Genomic DNA, 22,915 nt, shown 5'->3' on the forward strand with positions numbered 1-22,915 from the left:
AAGGGGTCTCAGAAGACAGTGGGACAACACACACTGGCCTCAAGCACCACGGCCTCCAGGGACTTGAGTGTGGAGATCACACTGGGCTTGGAAGGTCTGAGTGACTTTGTCCAGCGCAGCAGAGCCAGGTCTGAGTGGAGGGACCCCCTGGCCCCCTAGTGCTGACACCCCACTTCTTGTTTGGTGTGTGCTAGCCCCTGCTGCTCTGGAGCCCTGCTTGGAAGCCTTCCACTTGCACAATGCTCCATGATTTTTAAAGGACTCTCATGGAGTTTTCATTCTGGCAGATGAGTGGCCTGAGAACGTAAGTGATTTGTCCAAGGTCAATGAATCCATCAGCGGAGCATTTATTGAACTCTATTAGAGAGTGTGTTGCTGAGCACTGTGGGGAGAGGCCCTGGAGAGGAGGGCGCGGCGTGGCTGCAGACACACACATGTGCACACACACCTCACACCAAGCCGTGCTCACACAGCACACGGCACATGTGCTCATCATGAACGCCACTGTGCACACACATGTGCCCACACGCAGTGCCACTGTGCACACACATGCGTGCCCACACGCAGTGCCACTGTGCACACACACGTGTGCCCATACGCAGGCATGAACTCCAGCATGCACACACACCATGGACACACAGAGACAAAGGCCAGAAGTAGGCCAAGCCCAATGGTGACGGCTGCCCTGGGTGGTGTCACCATCAGGTGAGCCAGGAAAGGGCACAAAGGAGACCCCCATGTGGGTTGTGGGGCCTTGGACGAGAGGCAGACCTGCTGGGGCCTGGGTGCTGGGCGGGATGGCTCTGGAGGGGGCCGAGAGCCCAGACCCCACCTGCTCCTCCCCACTCCGGGGCCTGTGGTGGTGGCCCCTCATGGAGGAAAGGAGCCCTGGACCAGTTCCTCTGGAGGAAAGACGAGCCACAGACACAGGGGGAGGTGCCCCTGCGGAAGGCCAAGAGCTAATGAGAACAGGGAGGGAGGACCAGGGGAACACGAAGCCCAGGTGTCTGGAGTGTCCCCTCCACCACCAGTGTAGCCAAAAATGCAGAGGGATGCAGGGGCCCGGACGCCTGGTGTGCCGGGGGCTGTGGGTTTGGAGGGTTTGGAGGGTGTTCTGGGAAGGGTGTGTGTTTGTGTCCTGAAGTGCGTGTTCTTGAGTGTGTTCACTTGGTGTGTAGGTCTGTGTGCATGCCCACGTGTGAGTGAGGGTGCATGTGTGTAGGTGTGTGTGTGTGCGTGTGTAGGTCTGTGTGTGTGCCTGTGTGTGCATATTTGTGTGTCTGTGTGGTGTGTGTGTTTGTGTGTATTTGGTTTTGTGTTCACACATGCTAGTGTTCGTGTGCCTGTGTGTCTCTGTGTGTGTATGTTAATGAGCGTGTGTCCGTCCGCATCCATGTGTCCATGTGTGCATGTGCGTGTGTATGTGTGAGTTTGTGTCCTTGTGTGTCAGCAGGGAGTGCACATGTTCCCAGGGGGTTGATGGAGGTGTGAACACACTTCTTACCATCCAGGCAGGAAGTGCCTGGCTGCCTCACTGCCCTGGAGACCTATGTGCTAAAAAAGGAACACATCAAGAGGTGACTGTGGGGCCCTGCAGCCCTCCTTGTCACTCGCATAGCTCCTTTGAAAATGGTGTCCCAGCAAGAAATGAAAGGCACACAGGCGGCCACGGCCTTTGCAGACAGAACTATCCTCCCTGCCAGGCCAGGAAGAGCGGTTTCCCCAGAGGAGGGCTGGAGCTGGGAGTGCTGGGGCAGACAGCAGCAAGGCTCAGAACTCCCCAGTGAAAGCCCTTCGTCCTATATCACTGTTAGAGGACGTGGCTGTCACCTCTGGAAGAATACCAGGTGGCCGGACTTGGTCTGATTGGAGTAGAGAGAAAGGGATTTGACCTTGAGAGGGAGGGAGGAGGGATGGGGGAGGGAGCAGGGGAAGGGGGAAGGAGAAAGAAGGAGGGAGGGGAGGGAGGGGAGGAGGGCGGAAGGTAGGTGCTCCCGCCTCCTGCAGCACTGCTAACTGACCCAGGCAGGAATGAGGTCAGCCTCTGCTGACCACCAGGGTAGGACCCGAGACTCTAATCTGTTGGGTGACCTCTTTGGAAGGTCACACAGCTGGTAGTGACCAGGCCGCAACCTGAGCCATCCGGGCGGCTCCACAGCCCGTGCCTCCTGACCCTCGGTGCCTCCTGTGCCAGTGGTCACCTATAGAGCCACCTGGACAGGTGCTTCTTCTCCAGACCACCCAAGCCCACCCCATACCACCATCTTCCTAGACCTGGCAAGCCTTTTGTGACTGGAGAAGGACCCAGCATTGGCCGCTGGACAGGCTCGTTCAGCATAGACTCTGCTGACCGCATCCATTTCTGCTCAGTTCCAGGAATAGATGGTGACAATGCTGCCATCAGTGCTACTTGGTGGTCCTGATGCCGCAGGCACTGTGGGACTGTGGGACCTTCAGCAGAGGGACGGCAGGAAGGGCAGGGAGGTGCCCAGGACCAGGGGAGAGGCCCTCACCCCCTCATCCAGGGCTCACGCCAGGTCGCGTTCCCCTGCCTCCAGCCAGGGCCCACAGTGTGGGCACGGCCCGCCCTCAGCGCTGTGTGCATCTGTGTGCGTCCTGACTGGGTGACCCAGCCGATGTCTCTAAACAGCAGAGAGGCCTGGTGGCTAGACTGGATGACGGTATTTTGTCTAGGAGGACAGAACGCACAAGCTTGAAAACACAAGCTGAGGGAGAAAGCATTTCTGCTCCCTGTAGTGCGTTTCTACTTGGGATATGGTAAGAATGGGCCACATCCTCCTGCCCACCCCACAGCCTCTTGTGGTGGGCACCCCCTGTCTGGCTGGCTGGTGTTGGTGGTGCCCACAGAGAGACAGGGGTGAGTAAGTGGGACAAGGGGCTGCAGGGTGTGGGGCTCAGGTGGATGGAGGGAGCTGCATCACAGACACAGGGAAGCTGTCAAGTCACCGCCAGCCGTGATGGGACAGAAGGGAGAGAGGGAGATGGAGGAAAGAAAAGGTGAAGCAGAGGAGAAGAGGCCGGGAGAGGGAGGAAAAAGAGCATGGGAAGGAGGGGAGATGCTGGTGGCTTCCACAGAGATGGAGAGACAGGAAGGAACAGGTTTGTTTTTGCAATTTGGAGCTGAGAATCACGGCAGAGGGGATGCCCAGCAGACGAGAGTGTATGGGGGGTGAGGACTATGACAGCGTACCTGAGTGAGGGGTCTTGGCTGTTGCAGCACCAGGAGCTGATGAGGTTGCCCAGGTAGACTGAGCCCCATATTCCCCATGTCATGGAGCTGTGTGGATGGAGGGCTCTTCTGGGCACAGGGCGGGTGCCGAATGAAGGGCATTCCGTGCGTGTGTTGTGGAGTATACACTAGGTCAGCAGGAGGAGGCCAAGCCCAGCTGCCCGCCCGCATGCAGCTCTGGCCTCCTTCCTTCTCTGGCTTCTCAGCACCACCATCTGCCACACCCGGGCCTGGGACCTTCTTGCTTCTTCTCAGCGTCTCTTCTGCTACTAAGAAACAACCCCAACCTCCCACACCCGTCTCTACTCCCAAGTCCTGTTGCCTGAATAATTTATTCTTCCAGGGAGACTTTGCTTCTTGAAAGGCAACTAACTATAAAACCAGGACTCAAACGGTGGTGCTACATAGGATTCAAGGCATGAGGCAAAGGCAGGGTCCTCTGGGGAAAGGGATGCCTTCCTTGTAGAGCCCCCAAAACGTATCCCCTTCTGCTCAGGCCTCATCACACTCCAGACTTCCTGCCACCCCTGACCTGGGGGCTCCTTGGTTGCAGGCCTTTGCTCCCTTACCACGTTCCTCTCCCTGTCAATGCTGTCCCTGCCTCCAAAGATGCCAGCCAGAGCTTGTCACAGAATCTTACACATCACTGCTGCTGGAAGGGCCCTTGTGCACTAACCAGCCTGATTTTTTCGAGTTTCTTTGTAGATAAATCTTGCATCCCCGATATGTAAAACAGCACTGAATGGCGAGAGAGCAGGTCCCCTAGGTTCCTAGGTCCCCTTGGATTCTGCTCCAGCTTTTGGAAGTTACAACCTTAAAGCTCAAGAGAACCCTGTGAGGGCTACTAACAGAGAGGCCTGGTCCCGGGTACGCAGATGAGGAAACCAGCACCTACAAAGAAAGTGAGAGTTGCCCAAGGCTGATTGCACAGGGATTAGCAGGAATAGACTCCATTTTCTTCAAATGTATTTATATGTATTATTCACATATAAATATTTTAAATATTTTTAAAATTTAAAAAATTTTCATATACGTTATTTACATATAAAATGTTAGTATTTATGTATGTCCCAGTTCTATCTTGAAATTCTCCATCTTATAATCCATTTTCTTTAATATATTAATCCCTATTATTTTAAAGTTGGCATCTGATCATTCCAGTATTTGTGATTCTGTGAGACTCTTTCTTTTGTCTTTCATTTTTTTCCTTTTGGTTTTTGTTCATCTGGTCCTGACCCTGGGTGTGCCTGGTAATCTCTTGTTGCATGCTGGGTGTGTGTATGAAAAGCTATAGAGATCACCCCAGGCCCTAAATCAGAGTTTGCTAAACTCCCCATGGACCAAATCCTGGCCTGTTTTCTGTGTTTGTAAAACCCAGGAGCTAAGACTAGTTTCTTACTTGTTTAAATGGTTGGAAAAAAATCAAAAGGGTAATGCTTCATAAGTCATGAAAACGGTTTGAAATTCCGATTCCAGCGTCTGTGAGCAAAGTCTTATTGGCACAGGCAAAGGCAGGGCTGAACAGCTGTCACAGAAACCTGGCGTTCTGCCTGACCTAAGCCACCACCTGTCTGGCCCTTTGCAGAAGTTTGCCGGCTCCTGCTAGAGGTTGCTACTTCCCACAGAGAGGAATCTCTTTGCTCTGACAAGTGGCTCGGTTGCCGTCACAGGGCTGCGAAGGCAGGTTTCTACCTTTCTGGGTGGCCTATCCTCTCCTGAAGGTTTCAGAATCTATTCAACCCCCTAGTCCATGAGTGTCTCTGGAGCTCCAAGTAGGTGACACTTTGGGGAGGAGAAGACGTGTTTTCTGTATTCTAAACTCACAGGGAACCCTCAGCTTCTCGTCTCCCAGACTGAATTTAAACGTAGATTGTTTCTGCCTGTTTTCCATGATAGAGGCAATTGCATGCTCTGAAAGGCCTTCTAGGAAATTGGGGTAGGATGCTCCTGGGCCCTGAGAGCAGAGCAAAGCGCTTTCCTGTCTGCTTTCTTTTTGCAACGCAAGCTGCCCTTGGGCCTCCCACCCTCAGCCCTCCCCCCTGCACTCCCCTCACTGCGGGCTGGGGCCTGCAGTCCTGTAGGCAGTCCACAGCCACCACTGGCTGGGCCTTTCTCCTCCCGACTGGCTGGAAGATCGTGGGGAGGACGCAGGCAGCCCAGCCTTGTCTGGACATGGCCTTGTCCATGGCTGGCCCACCAACCAGGTGTCTGTCTGGGGGGATGTGGGGACATAGTGACTCTCATCAGGCCTCTCACTGCAGGCCACCAAGCCACGAAAGGACAGCTGGCACCTCCACTCCTGTCTGGTGGGAGTGGAGGTGCCAGCTGTCCTTCTGTGACACTGGGAATGGGTGGCGTTTCTGGGGTCTTCTGAATGCAACTGTTCACCTGCTCGTTTCCCATGGGGTGGTTGTTGATGTCATAAGGACAGCAGCTGTTATTGAATTTAATGATCTCTCCCCACCAGGCAGCTTTAAAAAGTCCTCAGGGCACCCCTGTGGGAAGCATAGGGGCTGTCTTGTTTCCCCTTCTCTCACCCAGGATGTGTTGCTGCTGCCCTGAGCTCAGAGATCTTAAGGAAATACCAGCTAACCCGTCCCTCCTAGGCTCCATCAGCAGTGTCTGATGGAAGGCTGTGTGGTCACGTGTCTCTTTGGCTTTGTTGGTGAGCTCCAGGCCTTGTTCCAGCGAGGTGAGACTGGACACTACCCCCTCACTGGGCCTGAACCTACAGGTGTGACTCTGGGGATGACATTCCTTAAAGTGTGGCAAGGAAGACTTTGTTCAAGGCCATCCTGGCAGGTGTAACGACCACCATGCTAAGGTTGGGGAGAGATGGGGCTAAGCTCTGAGCACAGCACGGCAAGGAGAGATTTATAGCCTGGGAGCAGGGTCGGGGATGGTGGGTGGAAAATGATTTAGAGGGAATGTCTGGAGTGAGGAGGGTCCTGGCTGAAGCTACCTAGCAGGACTCTTGCTGGGGAGAGACCAGACACCACCTGTAGAAGGATGGAGGAGGAGGAACCCAATGAGACGGTACCAAAGGTGATCAGACGTCGGGGGCAGTGTTCTCACTCAACTGACTGAGCAGGTTCTTTGCTAAAAGTGAACTTTATCAAGATGTGCACAGATGGACCTCTGGGAAGGTTCAGGGACTGGCTCAGGTTTGGCCAAACAGAATCTTTGTCACTAATGGAGTCCAGTGCACATCAGTTAGCAAGTGTCTTTCAGCTTGGAAATAGAAGTGGGGCTCTATTTCTCGCCCTGGGGCCATAAGCCAGAAGAGGCCAGCTGCGGTTAGGGGCTCGGCTCTGCTGAAAGCAGCTTGGGTAGGGCAGGAGGGGTGACTGTCATGAACGTCTCCACAGAGTCACTGTCTGGAGCCAGGACCAGCTCTCAGGGCCATGTTTGTGATGGGCACATGGCACAGCCAGACCCAGACCACCGCTGACTTAAACATGAATGTGGAGCCTGTCCATGCCAAGACTCAGCCACAAGTCCCCCAGTCCGGCCTTGTTTCCAAGTTGAGCTGTCTCTCCACCTCGCATGCCCATAGGACAGCCATGAGCAGACCCTGAGACAGGGAGGGTGCCAGGGGCTCAAGCACTTAGACCCCGTGGGATCAGAGTGCGGGTGTCCACTTGCTGGGGATATGCCCCATGAAATATACCCTCTGAAGGAGGTTTGTCCCTGCCGGCTTCTGAGACCTGTGCTGCCCAGTCCCCAGGAGGGAACTGAGCTTCGTGCACAGAAGGCCCCAATCTGATGTGAGCACAGACCTTGTGCTCGTCTGATTCCCAGAGCACCGGGAAGGTTCTTTGGTGAGGAGCTTTGGGCTGCCACAGCCTTCCCTGCCCCGTCTCTCTGTCACAAGGCCAACCCCCGTGCCCTGGAGCCTAACTTCCCTGTAGCAAGGGCCAGACAAAGTGGCTGCTACATGAGTCATAGTCTGGAGAGGTGATGATGGAGTCCAGCTGAGGCCAGAGGGCTTCATGATACCTGGAGGCCAGTCCACCTGCCATCTGTCTTTCTGGACATCCTTTCTTCCTCACCTAGTGCATCAGTTAGCTTCAGCCCCCCAAATGCCACAAACAAGGCCATATGACAATGTGAGATTATTGTGGGGGGTTTGCTCATACATCCGGGACTGCCATCTGCCTGCTGATCTGGGCTGGCTTCAATTGGGATGTGCAGCTGTCCACGCCAGCCCTCCTGGCGTGTTTAGCACAACCAGCCCCAGTGCTGCTATGCTCCCACCATTGGCCTAGTCCTGAGACAACTGCACGGTGTCAGGACGCAAGTGCAGCTGGGGGGCACCAGTTGAGACTCGGGGCCACCATGATGGCGCATCATGCTGGGAGTCCCTCTTGTCATCAGAGCTCTGCCCAGATGCGCTCACATGTGTATCTCTGTGACTATCTGTGTCCACCTGCTCAGCCCCAGTCCTGCAGCCTCAGGTCTAGCCCAGTGCTTGCACTTAGTAGGTCCTCAGTAAACAGCCCTCGAATGAGTACAAAGCACTTTTCCATCTAGCAGGGACCTTCTGGAGACAGGACATGCCACTACTGTATCATGTCTCCTCAAGGAACGGTGTGGAGAAGACGGAAAAGTATCGGGGTGGCATCTGACACAGCGTGGGGACACTGCAGGACATATCCTCACCCACCTCACAGGCTCAGTGGAAGGCTCTGAGCCTGTGCCACACTGCTTCTTGTGACAGTGCAGCCCCTAGGGTGGTCTGGGAGCAGAGGAGGCACTCCCACGAACACCCGTTGTGACTACGGGAGCAAGGGGCAGCTTACACACCAGGGCAGGTTCCCAGCCAGGCTTTCGTGCATTGCCTGCTAACTCTAGAGCAATCCTAGGGTGGGTAGCTCAGAGCTCAGGCCAGGACGTACAAACCAGCTCTAATCTTGGTTGGGTTCGTTACTATATTGATCAGCCTGCCTGTGACAGTTTCCGTGACCACTGACAGGTGCAGGACCTGTCTGCTGGCACCGTGTCGCCTTCCCCTCTGCTGCTGGGAGGCGCCTGAGAATCCTTGCTCCTTCCTTCTGTGCTGACTGTGAAGGGCATGCTTGGACCTGCTCCTCAGATGGGGCCGCTGGGTTGGCGTCCGTCCCAGAACAGGCCTATTTCCTGAGTTCTGTGGGTCCCCTACGGAATTACTAGACCTGAGGGGTGGTCTTGGGGACCCCTGAATTGCACTGTGCAACTCCGAGAAAATCCCTTAACCTCCCTCTGGACTTGGGGAGCCTCTTTGCACCCACCTCGTGGGGTTGTAGTGAGCTGTGCATGGACTTATCCACTTAGATCAAGACCTGGTAGGTCTTTGTGGGAAAGAGATGGCTTCTTTGTGATGGAGTTGGCATCTGAGGCCGGTGTTACCATCACCTGTTAGACTCACCCCTGCAAGACAGACATCCCTGTGTCCAGGGATCACGGGCCTTTGCTTGCATAAGGCAGGCACCTGGAACCTCAGCCTTGGGAAATGAGCTCCTATAAGTACAGAAATGTCAAATTTATGCCTTGGCAAATTTCAGGACCATTGTTCCTGCTTTTATTCAAGTGTACCAGCAAAATGCACCCCATGTTCCCCTTGTATACTGGAAAAGAAGGCCCTTGATGAGTTTGTTTCTGCCATGGACAATGGCCTGTGTTTGATTCGGCTTCATCTAATAAGACCTCGTTCAGACCCAGAGATGGATTACCAACTTCCACATCAATCTTCAGGGCCTGATCTTATTACAAACCACCACAAATATAACCATAAAAACCTTATTGATTGATGCAGAGCTTGGTAATCCATCTGTCCCCATCCATTATTCTGGGGATAATTTTTCATTATCTGGATGGCGGCTGATTCCTAGCACATTAGTATACAGTGGCAATTACCAGGAGCAGAAAGAGCCCCTAAATTAGAGGAACAATAACACCTGTCGGGAAAAGGAAGCAAGAATTCCCACACAGCACGCTTCTGAGCTCTGGGACCATGTCTGAATTGTAAAGATTCTGAAGATGGGATTCAGTATTGACCTTGGAAGTGGAGAGGAGAAAGTTGTTTTTTTTTCTTTCTTGGGGGCATAGAGTATGTGTTCCCTCTAGGTGACATGATTGTCAAGCCAGTCACAGCCCACCTGCCAGCTGGCCTGGAGACTGTTGAAGGATCGCCTTGCCCAGGGTCAGAAGAGTGTATGGGACAGATGTTCCTGCTTACGTTATTCAGCAGCCACCAGAGGCTTGACCAGAGGGACTGTTATCTAGGGTGTGGGGAAGGAGAGAAGTTGGGGGGATGTACTCCTGATAACAGTGTCATTTGCATGGTTTGGGGGGAGTCCTATCCAGAGACAGACAGGGTCTGGTCCCTCTCCTCCCAGTGATTCCATGACCATAACAGTCCCGTCCTCACAGACACAGCTTCTTTTCAACATGGAGAGAACTGAGATAGATACGTGGCTGAAATATTTCTAAGGGAGTCAGTTGGCAAATTTCTCCTTGAGCTTTTATTTCCGCAAGCCAGGAATTCCTATTTAATTGGCTTCCTGAGGGGAGCCCTCAAGAAGGATTGGGTGTATGAGGGGAGGCTCACGCAAAGTGGTCCATTCTCAAGATGTGGAAAAACCCTGCAGGGCGAGGCCACCTGTGGCTGGTGGTGTGGCCAGAGATAATCAAGGATCTGCTGGTCTCCTTGAAATTACCTGGACAGGGGCAGGAGCATCCCAGCTGCTGGTGAGCCTTTGATGACGGAGAGGGAAGCTTCTCATCTGTCAGAATAAAGGTAGCAGTTTGCGTCCCAGCTTTTAACTAGTCATTCAAAATAGATACCTACACTTACTCATTTATAAGCTGAGCTACCTTTGACAACTCTCCTAAGTCAGGAGTCTGCAAACTGCTCCATGGGCCAAACGTGGTTGCTGTTTTTGTAAATAAAATGCTGTTAGAACCCAACCCGTGCCCACGTGTCTGCATATGGCCTGTGGTTGCCTCTGTGCTGCAGTGACAGAGGCTGTGACAGTAACTGTGCTGCCTGTAAAGCCTGAATTATTCACTCTCTGGTCCTTTAAAAAACGTGGCCTACCTGGAATCCACATGCATATTTAAGGGACTCACACAGGTGAGGAAACTACTTCTTGGCATTTGGGGAGAAAGGGATGACAGGACAGAGGCAGAACTTTGTACACATTGTCCTATTCTTCTAAGAAAGGGACCTTCCAAAGAGAGGAATTGATGACACATCTTTATGGATTTTCCATATGTCAACTAGCTTCTTACAAATCCTATTTGGACCTCATGTCAAAAAGTCCAGTATTTGTTCAACCATCAGGACTGTGTGGTCTGTAGGTTTCTGCCTCATGACACAGTGAGGCCAGCGGGCCAGGCTTTGAAGCACAAGACTATTTGCTTTGCAAGAAAAGTATATAAAGGTAGTGAAATGTTCATCTCTACCCAATGTAATACCAGAATATGGCTACAGATGTGCTGGAATCGGGTTTCATCACTTGATTTTTTTCAGAAACTCCAGAGCAGAGAACCGCTTTCTGTCCTGGCTCTCCCAGGTGACCAGGAAAATGTCATTTCACTTCTCTAGCACTGGGCCCCTGGCCAGTCAGGCAAGTGCAAAAACTGTGGGGTGGGGACAGATTTAATTGATCTAGGTGCATAGACTTAGCAAGGTGTCTGTGTACAGGCATCCTTCAAGAAAGCATAGAGCTGCATTATGGTTGCATATCTGCCCAGGTCTTAGCTGATGATTAACTACATACAAAATGCTTCAAATTTTAATTTGGAAAGTCTGATGAAGAAAATTCACAGCGACGTCAGAAGGGCCTCCGGAACGAGGCAGACATAGGAAAGACAATACGACCTTGGCTCCTGTTCCCCTGGTTTCTTGTTTTTAATTTCTCAGCTGTAAGTCTAATAACATGTCACACACAGCAATGTAGGGGGCGGTGTAAAGATGCTGCTGTGGCCTCCTCCTCGGGGTGCTCAGAGACTCGCAAGGACCTCAGATAAAGGGTTGTTCCTCAGCTCTTGGCATCATTAGTAAGGGTGTCCCTGGAGACAGCAGTTCTCCCCTCGGGGCCTCAGTTTCTTTGATCCATCAGAAAAGGAGAGATAATGTTTCCCATCCCCCCTGTGAGTGTGGATGGATGAGAATTGACCACATAAGACATAACTGGTCATAGAACTCCTCCTCTTTAAGGACTTCGGCTGCCCTGAAGATTCATACTAGTAGGAAAATTATGTTAGTAATTATGTTAGTTATGAGCTGCCTCTGGCCCTGTAGAGTCTTGAGGCAGATGATCTACTCTTATAAGGGCACTGCCCCCCTAGTAGGGCTTGGCCTCTTGGGTTGAACCCTTTCTCACCATTCCCTGCTGTCTCTCTCCTGCTCTCTCTGCTCTTTATGTTACCCGTCTCATAGGTATTGAGTTCTCCAGCCTTGGCCTGGAAGATGGCAGGTGCAGTCCAAGAAACAAATATCTAGTCCTCACCATGGGGGTTGGCATGTGACTGGCCAAGAGTGAGCTGAGAAGGTTCTGGTGTAGGTCTGGAACACGGCCCAAGGGCCCTGACCTGGAAGAGTGGTGGGGTGTAAGCACTTGCCTCTGTGATTGGAGAAGCTGTCCCCTCCCAAGAATGTAGAAGGGGGAGGATCCAGTGTCTGCACAGAAGGAGGAAGGAAGGGATACCATTAGGTCAAAGCCAAGATAGCAGTTAATCGAGTCTGAGCTCACAATAATATGACTGCTTAGTATGGGCTACAGGGCCAGCAGATTCCTTGTAATCCAAGGAATTTACACAAACTCAACCAGATAGTTTCCCCTTTATAATTGGTAATGGCAGTATCTCTCTCTGAGAGTTTTTGCCAGGAATAAATTGGATAATAATACACATGACAATTGCTGCCACTTGTTGAATGTATCTGTGATAATCACCACCATAATTACCATCATCATTAACACCACCACCATCATCACCACCACCATTAACATCACCACCCTCATCATCATCATCACTATCATCACCATCACCACCACCGTCAGCATCACCATCACTCTTATCACCATCATCATTACCATCACCACCAACACTATCACTGCCATCACCACTGTCACCACCACCATTATCATCATCACCACTATCACCATCTTCATCACCGTCACCACCATTGTCACCATCACCATCACTCCTATCACCATCATCATTACCATCACTATCACTACCATCACCACCATCATCACTATCATCACCACTATTATCACCATCATCACCATCACCACCATTGTCACCATTACCATCTTCATCACCGTCACCACCATTGTCACCATCACCATCACTCCTATCACCATCATCATTACCATCACTATCACTACCATCACCACCATCACCACTATCATCACCACTATTATCACCATCATCACCATCACCACCATTGTCACCATTACCATCATCATCACCATCATCACCATCACCACCATCACTATCACTACCATCATCACCATCACCACCATCGTCAGCATCACCATCACTCTTATCACCATCATCATTACCATCACCACCAACACTATCACTACCATCACCACCATCACCACTATCATCACCATCACCATCATCACCATCACCACCATTGTCACCATTACCATCATCATCACCATCACCACTATCACTATCACTACCATCATCACCACTATCACCATCATCATCACCATCACCATCATCACCACCATCACCATCACCACTATCATTATCATCACCATCACTACTAGCTCATACCTATCACCACCATCACTATCACTACCATTACCATCATCACCATCATCCTTGCCACCATTATCACTACCACTATCTGCCATCATCATCATCACCACCACCAATCACCATCACCACCATCACCTTCATCCTCACCACAACCATCATCACCATCAGCAGCAGGAGCCTCCTTATTCCTGGAAGCAGACACAGGATGAGCACATCCTCTTGACTGGGCTGGGGGGAGGAGTGTGTCAGTGGAGAACAAGAGGAGACTGAATTGGTAAACAACCTCCATGGCTGTCTATCCTTTTCAGCCCTTCCTCTGGCCGCCCAACCTGAGTTGGTCCCAGGGAACTTGGTACATAGACAGAGATTACTGCGGCCAGTGGGCACTCCGCCGTTGGTGGGATTGATTGTGGGCCTGTGGCTACCTTAGCTTTGAACCCCACTGGCAGACCAACGTAGCAGTCCTGGAGAAGGGAAACTCGCCCCAACGTTTGTGGCAGATGCCACCACGTGCATGTGTGAGGTCATTTACCAGAACTAGCAGCGAAGGCGGCAATTTTATAAAACAGCCCCCAGAGCAGTTGTTCCCTGTAGGCAGGCACCACAGCTGATCTGGTCACCACTGGCACTGTGGGCACACAGTAGGTGACAACAAATATTCTCAAATCAGTAGACCAAGGAGGGATGAACAGGGTCCCACTGTTGCCCTGGTCATTCTTACCTTGTGGGTTCATGAGGGGACCTTCTCATGATGAACAACAGTTGCCCCCGAAGAGGGGGACATTGGGAGACAAAGCTGGTCTTCTGGTGGCACCAACTGTTACTCATTTATTAACAATTTCCCCATGAGGATCATATTCAGCAGAGAGGTAACATCTGTTTGTGAGACTGTGTCCTTGGGAGACAGCCAGAAAAATCTTAACAGTCTGAAACCTGCCATGCTGAAAAAGGCACATTTGGTGTTCTCAACCCAGCAGCCTGCCAGGTTGGTCAGGTGTGATGGGTGGGCCTCTGTGGAGTAGACACTAAGATCTGAGACCCAGGAAGACGGGACAGTTGCTTAGACCACATCCAGTAAAAAACCTGGGGAGATGGGATTTCAGTAGCATGAGCCACTGCCACCTGCAGGCCCAGCTCCCTCACTCCCCTTATCCCCTGGCACCCCAAGGGCTCTCCCTGACAGGCCCCCCGGACCTTCTGGGGGGCCCTGATTGGCCAGTGCAGTCACCCAGGGACTGTCCTTACTATCCCTGCCCAGGGAAGGATGAGACAGATGTGTAGTCAGGAGGAACCTCAGCCTGTGGGGAGCCTGCCTTCCCCCTCCTGCCCCACATCTGCAGTTGGTGGCAGATATGGCAGGAGGGATGGGGACAGAGGGAGGGGATGTGAGAGGATTCCGTGCAGAGGGGCTTGCAGGCAGCATGTGGCCTGGGCTCCGGCTGTCCCTCTTTGACTCGGCCAGTCCTCCAGTCCCCGCTGTGCTGATTCCAGTGCCCCAGCCCCACTTAGAGAGTGGGTGGGGCAGCAAGGCCAGGTGCACTCTCCTTGGGGAGCACCTGCCTGTGGTCCTAAATCTTTCATTCCTGGAATCATCTCAGGCAGTGAGCTGCTTAGAGAGGACCCTGGCAAGAGGGCAGAGCCCCAGCGATTGAGTGCCCAGAGCCTACGAGGGTGTCCCTATGTGTGTCCCCTCCCCACCTTCTGCAGTACGTCCATCCTGGCTCACCCCAGGGCAGGCCAGACTCACAGGCCAGCACCATTGGCAGTGCTCACAGCTCCAGAATCAAGGAGCAGAACTCGCCCAGGGTAAAAGAGAGAAAGGGCAGATGACATGTCCTCAGGAAATGTCTCAGCCAAAGCTTACCTGTCACCAGGTAAAGGCTGTGCGTGAAGGGCTCAGTAGGTGCAAGAAAGGACACAGAGGCCCATGGGCCACTTCACGCCTCGAGGATGGGGAGGACAGTGGGAAGCAGAGAGGGAGGCCAGAGCTAGAGCCTCCTTCCTGGCCCCCAGGTGAGAACAGCTCTGTACCACGGCACCCACCATCCCACTGGCCCTGCGTCGGGAAGGAGAGACCTGAGTACCCACTGTGCTGTCCTGAGGATGGGCCCTGGGCCCTGGTTTCCACAGCCCGGCCAGGGGGCTTCCCTTTCCTGGTGCCCTTGTCCCCCGAGCCTGGTCTCACCCGTGCCCTCCCCACTCTCTCCTCCAGGTCTGGCTGTCCATCAGATCATCACCATCACCGTCTCGCTCATCATGGTCATAGCTGCTCTCATCACAACTCTTGTCTTAAAAAATTGGTAAGGCTCCGACCCTTCTGGCCTGGAAATGGGGGTCTTCTATGGGAGTATCTGGGGAGGTGCATGTGGAAAGGCCCCCACTTTCCAAACCCAGCTTGCTCTGCTGGCTCCCACCCTGGCGGTGTGACCACCGCAGGCTTCTTCTGGCTTTCCACACTGGCCCCTGAGCACTGGCCTGTCACTGCGTGGCTGGACTATGGCTGCGTGTGGTCCGTTTCCGAATCCTTCTCAGGGCCTGAGTATGCCTGTGGACATTGGCTGCCGAGGGACCAATCCCCACTTCTCATTTCCTCAGGACCTTTCTGGGAGAGGTAGGGCATCACCCCCTGGCCAGCAGCCTGGCTGGCTGGAATCCCGCACCCACCCCTCCCTGTCTGGATGACGGGTTTCTGGGCTGGCTCCGTTTGTTCCCTCCCTTCCTCCTCTCCGAGCTGCTCTGTTTGCTGAACTAGGTTACTGCTTTGCTGCGGGCAGCCTTTGCCTGTTTCCTCCTGGAAGTTGGCCTACTTTGAGGCTGGCCTTGCTGGGTGTGCACACCTGATGCCCCCCTGAGACAATCAGGGACTGCCGGGTGACCCTGCTGCTCAAAAGCACCTCAGAGACCTCACCTGCCTGCAGCCTCTCTGCCAGCAACTGTGTCTCCTTTTAGCATCAAAGCTCAAACTCCCTGGTAGAGTAAAAGACCCCAAAATCTCCTTGCCAGCTGCAGACAGTAACGGGAAATCAGACAGGGCTGATGGTGGAAATGGCATTAGAGCCTCAGGATAACCAGGAGCCACATGAAGACAGACGAGATGGCAGGGCTCTGGGGACAGTGGCGGCAGGACCTGGTGGCAGGCCGTGGGCAGGTGGGGGCAGCAAACACACATACCACCCACCCCTCCTGACCTGCAAAGCAAGGCCTTCAGCCCCCCTCTGATGGCCAGCAGACTGGACCTGAGGGGTCTCTGGGGAACGGTCATGAGTAGAACAGGGAGCTTATGGCAGGGGTTCTTAAGCAGGGACTGGCAAAAGGGGCTCCAGACCCCTGGACCCTGGCACAGATCCCACCACCCTTCTCCCAGAGCAGACAGCAGACTCCACACCCATTCTGTAACAGATGGCACAAACATCATCTTGCTTTTTTCATACTTCTGAGTTTGTGCAAACCTTCAAAGAGCCCCTGAGGAGAGCTGCCCTGGGGGATGGGCACCTGGGTTCCAGGAATCTGACCCTCCCCTGCAGAAGCCTTTTCCGCAGGGCTGGCCCTCCTGTTGTTGTTTTTTTTTTTTTTTTTTTTTTGTAGAGACAGAGTCTCACTGTACCGCCCTCAGATAGAGTGCCCTGGCATTGCACGGCTCACAGCAACCTCTAACTCTTGGGCTTACGCGATTTTCTTGCCTCAGCCTCCCGAGCAGCTGGGACCACAGGCGCCCGCCACAACGCCCGGCTATTTTTTTGTTGCAGTTTGGCCGGGGCTGGGTTTGAACCCACCACCCTCGGCATATGGGGCCGGTGCCCTCCCCACTGAACCACAGGCGCCTCCTGTTGCTTTGTCCACTTCTTCATCTCCGCTTCTGGGTTGAGGCTCACTTTCCCTGGAAAGCCAAGGCAGGGGTATCCTGGGTACACAAGAAACCCCTCCTCCACATTGCCTCTGAGGTCAAAGGAAATGGGTGGGCATAGGTGGGTGTGGGGAAAATGGTACCCTGTCTAGGGGACATGCCACCCTTCAGAAGTGGCTTTGGGGCTCCTTGACTTTGTCCTTCATCAAATCCTTGAACTGGCGAGGGTGGTAGCTCTATGGTCAGCCTGCGTGGCCTCTGGAAGCCCCCGTGGTCCAGAGGATCTGGAGAATAGAGCAGGGACTGGGGAGCAGGCAGGCTGAACCCCAGGAAGACCTTAAAGGTCTCATTTCCAGCTCAGCTCATTCACCCACATGGTGTAGAGGACAAAGGCTTCCCAACTCTTCACCTCACCCCCAAAATCATTGCCTACGTGCTCTATTCTAGAAGAAAAGGGACAGGTCACCCCAACTGCACCGAAAGGCTTCCACACCCTCTAGGTCCCTCCAGCCTCACGTGCCTGGAGCGGTTCTCAAGCCATTGGGGTGTTCATGGGGAAACCGAGTCAGCACCACTGTCAGTCAAACCAGGCCCCAGCTCTGACTTCAGGGATCTCCACCCTCCCCTCCTGGAGGGTTCTCCCTCCTGTAATGGCCACTTTTGAAATTTAAATTTTATTTTTTTTAAGAGTTGATTGCTTGAGTGTGGTTGATCTTTCTAAAGAGACCGGGAATTACCATTTGATATTAGGCGATGCAGCCAGGGCTTTGCGCGTGGGTCCTGGTCCCCGCCCGCCCCCAGGCCAGCCCTTCTCTCTTCCAGCTGTGCCCAGAGCGGGAACACACGTCGGAATAGCCACCAGCGGAAGACCAACCAGCAGGAAGAGAGCTGCCAGAACCTAACGGACTTCACCTCGGCCCGCGTGGCCAGCAGCCTGGACATCTTCACGGCCTACAACGAGACCCTCCAGTGCTCACACGAGTGTGTCAGGGCATCTGTCCCTGTGTACACCGATGAGACACTGCACCCAGCAGGGGAGTACAAATCCACGTTCAATGGAAACCGGTAAGCTCTGGCTCCGGGAGACCCTGCAGCCAGGAAGCTCCTGGCTGTCCAATGTCCAAACCCCGGGCCCGGGTGTGGCTGAGCACTGGCTGGTGGTCAGTTTAAGTCATTCCTCAGATTTTTTTTGAGGGGCTGCAGATGCAGGCATCTGGTTCAGCACAGCAAGAGGGATGAGCTGGACAGCAGACACTTCTTTGTGAGAGGCTGCGGCGTCCAGGGCCCACACCTGGGCAGCGGATGGATACATGTTCCCCAGCCCTTGCTACCTCACCCTGTGCACCATGCCCAGTCCAAAGCCTTCTGAATATTGCCAGGTTGTAACTGTCAGGATCTATGAGCACCAAATCTTGCAAAAATAGCAAACACTCCCTAAACCTCTGGACCAGACTTTCTGGTGAAATATTTTCTAATTATTCATGTGTAATCCTCAAAAAAGACGCACCCTCTACAATCATCCCAAGGATGTTTAAGGAACTTTGACTCAGCTTTGGAGCTTTGTCTGGAATTAAATTAAAATATCAGTAAGATTTATTTTTTTTCTTTTTATGCGAGCATACATACATTCTGGCATCATTTTGTAAATTAAAAAATAAAAAATCCAACAACTTGAAAATCTTAGGAAGAAATGAGTGGGTTGGTAGCAGCAGGATTAGCAGCCAGGGGACAAAGTCTCCCAACCAGGGTTGCTCTCAAAAGGGGTGGGTGGTTGCTTCTGCTTGGTTTGCTGATTTGTTCAGGGACAGGGAAGTCTGTGACCCTGGCAGGGAACGGCTGCCAGGCCGGGGCTGGCTGTAGTGTTCCTAACTGCCCTATCCCTGTCCTTGTCCTGTGGGCTGCCCACTAGGGACCTCCTCACCGCTGTTTGCGCCTCCACGTCACATGCTGCTGTATTCAGCCTCAGAAGCTGTCTTCTTCCCTTCCAGGGGGCACGTCAGAGCATGCAAGGCTCAGAGCTGCCCCTCTAAACAGCTTTGGTTCAATACTCAGACATTTGGGGAGATCACTGTTGGCACCCCAAGGCCAAGTTCATGAAGAATTGGTGGAAGGGTTTTGAAACCCTGGCGTTGAGTGTGTGCTATGTGTTGGGATGTGTTTGGCCCTGGGGGGACGGAGGGGGCCGTGGGCCAGCCCTTGGTGTCGTGTTTTTTTTTTTGTTTCGTTCCACTCTCCATGTCTGTGTTGAGAGGAGGGTCCTGTCCCAGCCCAGAGTGGGCACAGTGATGTTCTCACGCCCTGGCAGGGAAGCCTCTCTGGACTGAGTTCTCGCCTCTTAGGACTGTTTGTCCTAAAGTAACACATTGTTGGATTTCCCTGGCCCTGAGAAGCAGTATTATTGTCTTCAGGGTGACAAACTATGGGGGAGACACTTTAGGAGCCGGGTCCCATCCTTTCTGCCACATGCAATAAAGCACATCACACCTCTGCTGTCAGAGGCAGGGACCCCAGGCTCTGTGTGCATCCTGCAAATTTAAAAACTAAAATCTGGAGACAGCACAACCTTGGGGCTTTCTGTCTCCACTCCTGAGTCCCTCCCACCATGCCGGGGGCCCCTCAGGTCTACGTCCTTCAAAGCCCTCCAGGGTAAGAGGGAGCATTAATGTAGGAAGCCCTCTCCTCAGACACAGAGAATGGAATCCCTTCCTGCCAAAGCCCAGTGGGCCCGTGTCTGGTACGGCCTCTCTGGGGGTCCTGTCCGCAGTGGGCCCGCCTAGCCCACCCGTGTGTCAGTGTCTGCCCACAGAAGCCCATTCTCTCCCGCTGTAGGCCGTCCTCCTCCGATCGGCATCTCATTCCCGTGGCCTTTGTGTCTGAGAAATGGTTTGAAATCTCCTGCTGACTGGCCGAAGCCTTTTTTACCTCCTGGGGGCAGGGCAGACGCCGCGTGTCTGTTTCACGGTGCGTATGTCAGTTTCCCGCTTCCCTCCGCGCCTTCCCTCCACTCTACCTTGGGATCACTGGTGGGTGGCAGCCAGAGGGCCAGCTCTGGATTTCCCAATGTCATTTGTTACAAATGCTCCCCACATCCCCACAGAGAAGAGCAGCAAACAGCGGGAGCCTGAGCCCCGATTCACATCATGACTGTCATCCTCAGCACCTTCCGTCCCTCAGGAAAGCCCAGGCAGGCGTGGCCTGAGTGGCAGGGAACACCTTTCTGCAGTGCTGGCTCTTATCTCCCAGGGCAGGAAGGGGAGGGGGCAGTTCAGTAGGCAGGAATCACACCTCCAACGAGTGTCTGTACATCGGGCGAGGGTGCAAAGCAGAATTAAAACACAACTTTGAAATATACAAATAAGAGATAAGGGAAAAAATGATGAAGAAAGAAAGTGAGGAGTTGAGACATCTACTAATTTGAAGCCAGGAACTGGTACCAAAACAGGATGAATTTTCCACACTCTGCTGGGTAGGAACATTCGGTTTGCTTTCGGTGATATTAACTTGAATGCAGACGTGAAATTGCTTTCTCTGTGCTAAGACGCCTTCACACTCAGGCTGCTGGGTGTCCTCCCCCCTTCGCTTGCTCCACACCTTCCATACACACAGTCCGTACGTGCAGCCCGAGGCTTCCTGTCCACGCACATAGTCCATACGTGCAGCCCGAGGCTTCCTGTCCACGCACACAGTCCGTACGTGCAGCCCGAGGCTTCCTCTCCACACACACAGTCCACACGTGCAGCCCGAGGCTTCCTCTCCATGCACACAGTCCACACGTGCAGCCCGAGGCTTCCTGTCCACGCACACAGTCCATACGTGCACCCTGAGGCTTCCTCTCCACACACACAGTCCACACGGGCAGCCCGAGGCTTCCTCTCCATGCACACAGTCCACACGTATAGCCCGAGGCTTCCTCTCCATGCACACAGTCCACACGTGCAGCCCGAGGCTTCCTCTCCACGCACACAGTCCACACGTGGAGCCCCAGGCTTCCTGTCCACGCACACAGTCCACACGTGCAGCCCGAGGCTTCCTGTCCACGCACACAGTCCATACGTGCACCCTGAGGCTTCCTCTCCGCACACACAGTCCACACGTGCAGCCCGAGGCTTCCTCTCCACGCACACAGTCCACACGTGCAGCCCGAGGCTTCCTGTCCACGCACACAATCCACACGTGGAGCCCGAGGCTTCCTGTCCACGCACACAGTCCATACGTGCACCCTGAGGCTTCCTCTCCACACACACAGTCCACACGTGCAGCCCGAGGCTTCCTGTCCACGCACACAGTCCATACGTGCACCCTGAGGCTTCCTCTCCGCACACACAGTCCACACGTGCAGCCCGAGGCTTCCTCTCCACGCACACAGTCTGTATGTGCAGCCCGAGGCTTCCTGTCCACGCACACAGTCCACACGTGGAGCCCGAGGCTTCCTGTCCACGCACACAGTCCATACGTGCACCCTGAGGCTTCCTCTCCACACACACAGTCCACACGTGCAGCCCGAGGCTTCCTCTCCACACACACAGTCCACACGTGCAGCCCAAGACTCTCTTTCTGTTTTCCTTTTCTAGTTGATGGGCTTTCTAAGGATCCTCATGGACAGAGTGAGGCTTTCATGTCCCCAGATATTCCTTCTAAAAATGACATCAGATCCCTTCTGTTAGTGGGGAACTCTATTTCTAGGATGGGATATTGATACTTTAAAATATTTTTTTCTCTTTGCTCACCTGCCACTGTGGGGCACTGAGTGGGGTCAAGGGCCTGGCAGTGGACGCTCTGGGGGACTCCAGCTGCTGCACTTAGCTGGTGGCCCGACAGCCGCTGCAGTCAGGAGGGATGGATCCGTCAGTTCCTAGTCCTAGCACTAATGAATCGCATGTTTGCTCCAAATCAAATCTCTAGCCCTTACTCCCTGTCCCAAGCCAACATGTTCCGCCAACTGGCAAGAAAATGTAATTAGATCAGAAGGGGGAAGCAGCAGCCCTGAGAAGGCCTGTGCTGAGACTGTGTGGGCAAGGCAGGTAGGATACCCGCCGTCCCCTGCCATTCAAGGGGGGTGTGCCAGGAATAGCGCATCCCTCAGAAGCAGTTGCCTTTGTCTGCCTTCAAAGGGGCTTACCTCACTGAGACTCAGACGGACCCCTAATTGGAGTCCAACCAAGCTAGCAGGACCCTGGTGGTAGCCAGCCTCTCTGTTACCATTTAAAAATTCACTAAAGCCTAATTTATTGGCACTTGAGGTGCTGGGTCTGCACGCCGAATATTCCCTATTCTCTGCCTCCAATAGTCATGGGCCCACAGGGGCAGAGGGGTCACCTAGAGGGGACAGTTCCCTATGAGAATGTTCACTGGAACTCTGCCCTGGTTCAGTCCTTCTGGCAATCCAGTTTATAAGTAGGGAAACTGAGGCACTAACCCAGCCGTCTAGAGGTCTAAGCCCAGGGAGACCTCTCTTTCTCATTGAAGGAGGGAGCCACAGTATTAACTTTAAAAAAAATAAAATAAAATTGGGAACAAAAGTATGTTTACTTACTCCTCTGCTCTAGAAAACCTTGCTAGCTCATCAGCCTGGGTCTGGCCTTCCTGAAGCCCCCCCCCCCCAAAACATCCCCACAGTCACTCCCAGGTAAGGGAGAGAGATGTGGGTGCTCCAGGAGGCCCTAGGTGGACCCCAGGAGCTCTTTCACCTGTGTTTGGAATGTTTCTGTGTCTCGAGGACTGATCCCTCACTGTGAATCTCAGGTAGGTAATTTGGGGAGTCCAGAAGAGCCTTCCAGACGTGCTGTGAGTCAGCCACACCCAGCCACGGAGTCTGTTGACCACTCCTGGCTGTATCCTCAGTACACTCGGACCAGGAGGGCTATGCAGACAGCCTTGTTAGTCCTTGGATAAATGCTTAAAGATTCTGTGGCTGTGTGGACAGACCATTTATCACTAACTGGGGTGAAAGCGTTCGGATTCTAAGTATCCCTCAATTCTTGCAATTAACGCCTGGACATAAGCATGGAGCAGAGAATAGCCAGAAAGCTCTCTCAGATTTACTAGGGCACTTATTGTCC

General features: G+C 53.3%; 1 protein-coding gene across 3 annotated transcripts in view; it reads left to right on the plus strand.

Moving 5' to 3' along the window:
- AJAP1 (adherens junctions associated protein 1) overlaps window positions 1-22,915 on the plus strand; it is a 104,904-nt gene that overhangs the window by 77,248 nt on the left and 4,741 nt on the right. For 2 of the 3 annotated variants that reach the window (XR_008377034.1, XR_008377035.1), the window contains exons 3-5: window positions 15,225-15,312; window positions 17,679-17,921; window positions 19,686-19,817. Coding sequence is in view for 1 of the 3 variants with exons in the window: in XM_053577341.1 (XP_053433316.1) it covers window positions 15,225-15,312; window positions 17,679-17,921; window positions 19,686-19,758 (404 nt within the window). In the remaining 2 variants the exon portion in view is untranslated. Of the gene's footprint in view, window positions 1-15,224; window positions 15,313-17,678; window positions 17,922-19,685; window positions 19,819-22,915 lie in introns of those variants that run through there. The other variant, XM_053577341.1, reaches the window with a different exon arrangement.

The sequence above is a fragment of the Nycticebus coucang genome, chromosome 22 (genome assembly GCF_027406575.1).
Source record: "Nycticebus coucang isolate mNycCou1 chromosome 22, mNycCou1.pri, whole genome shotgun sequence".
Taxonomy (NCBI): domain Eukaryota; kingdom Metazoa; phylum Chordata; class Mammalia; order Primates; family Lorisidae; genus Nycticebus; species Nycticebus coucang.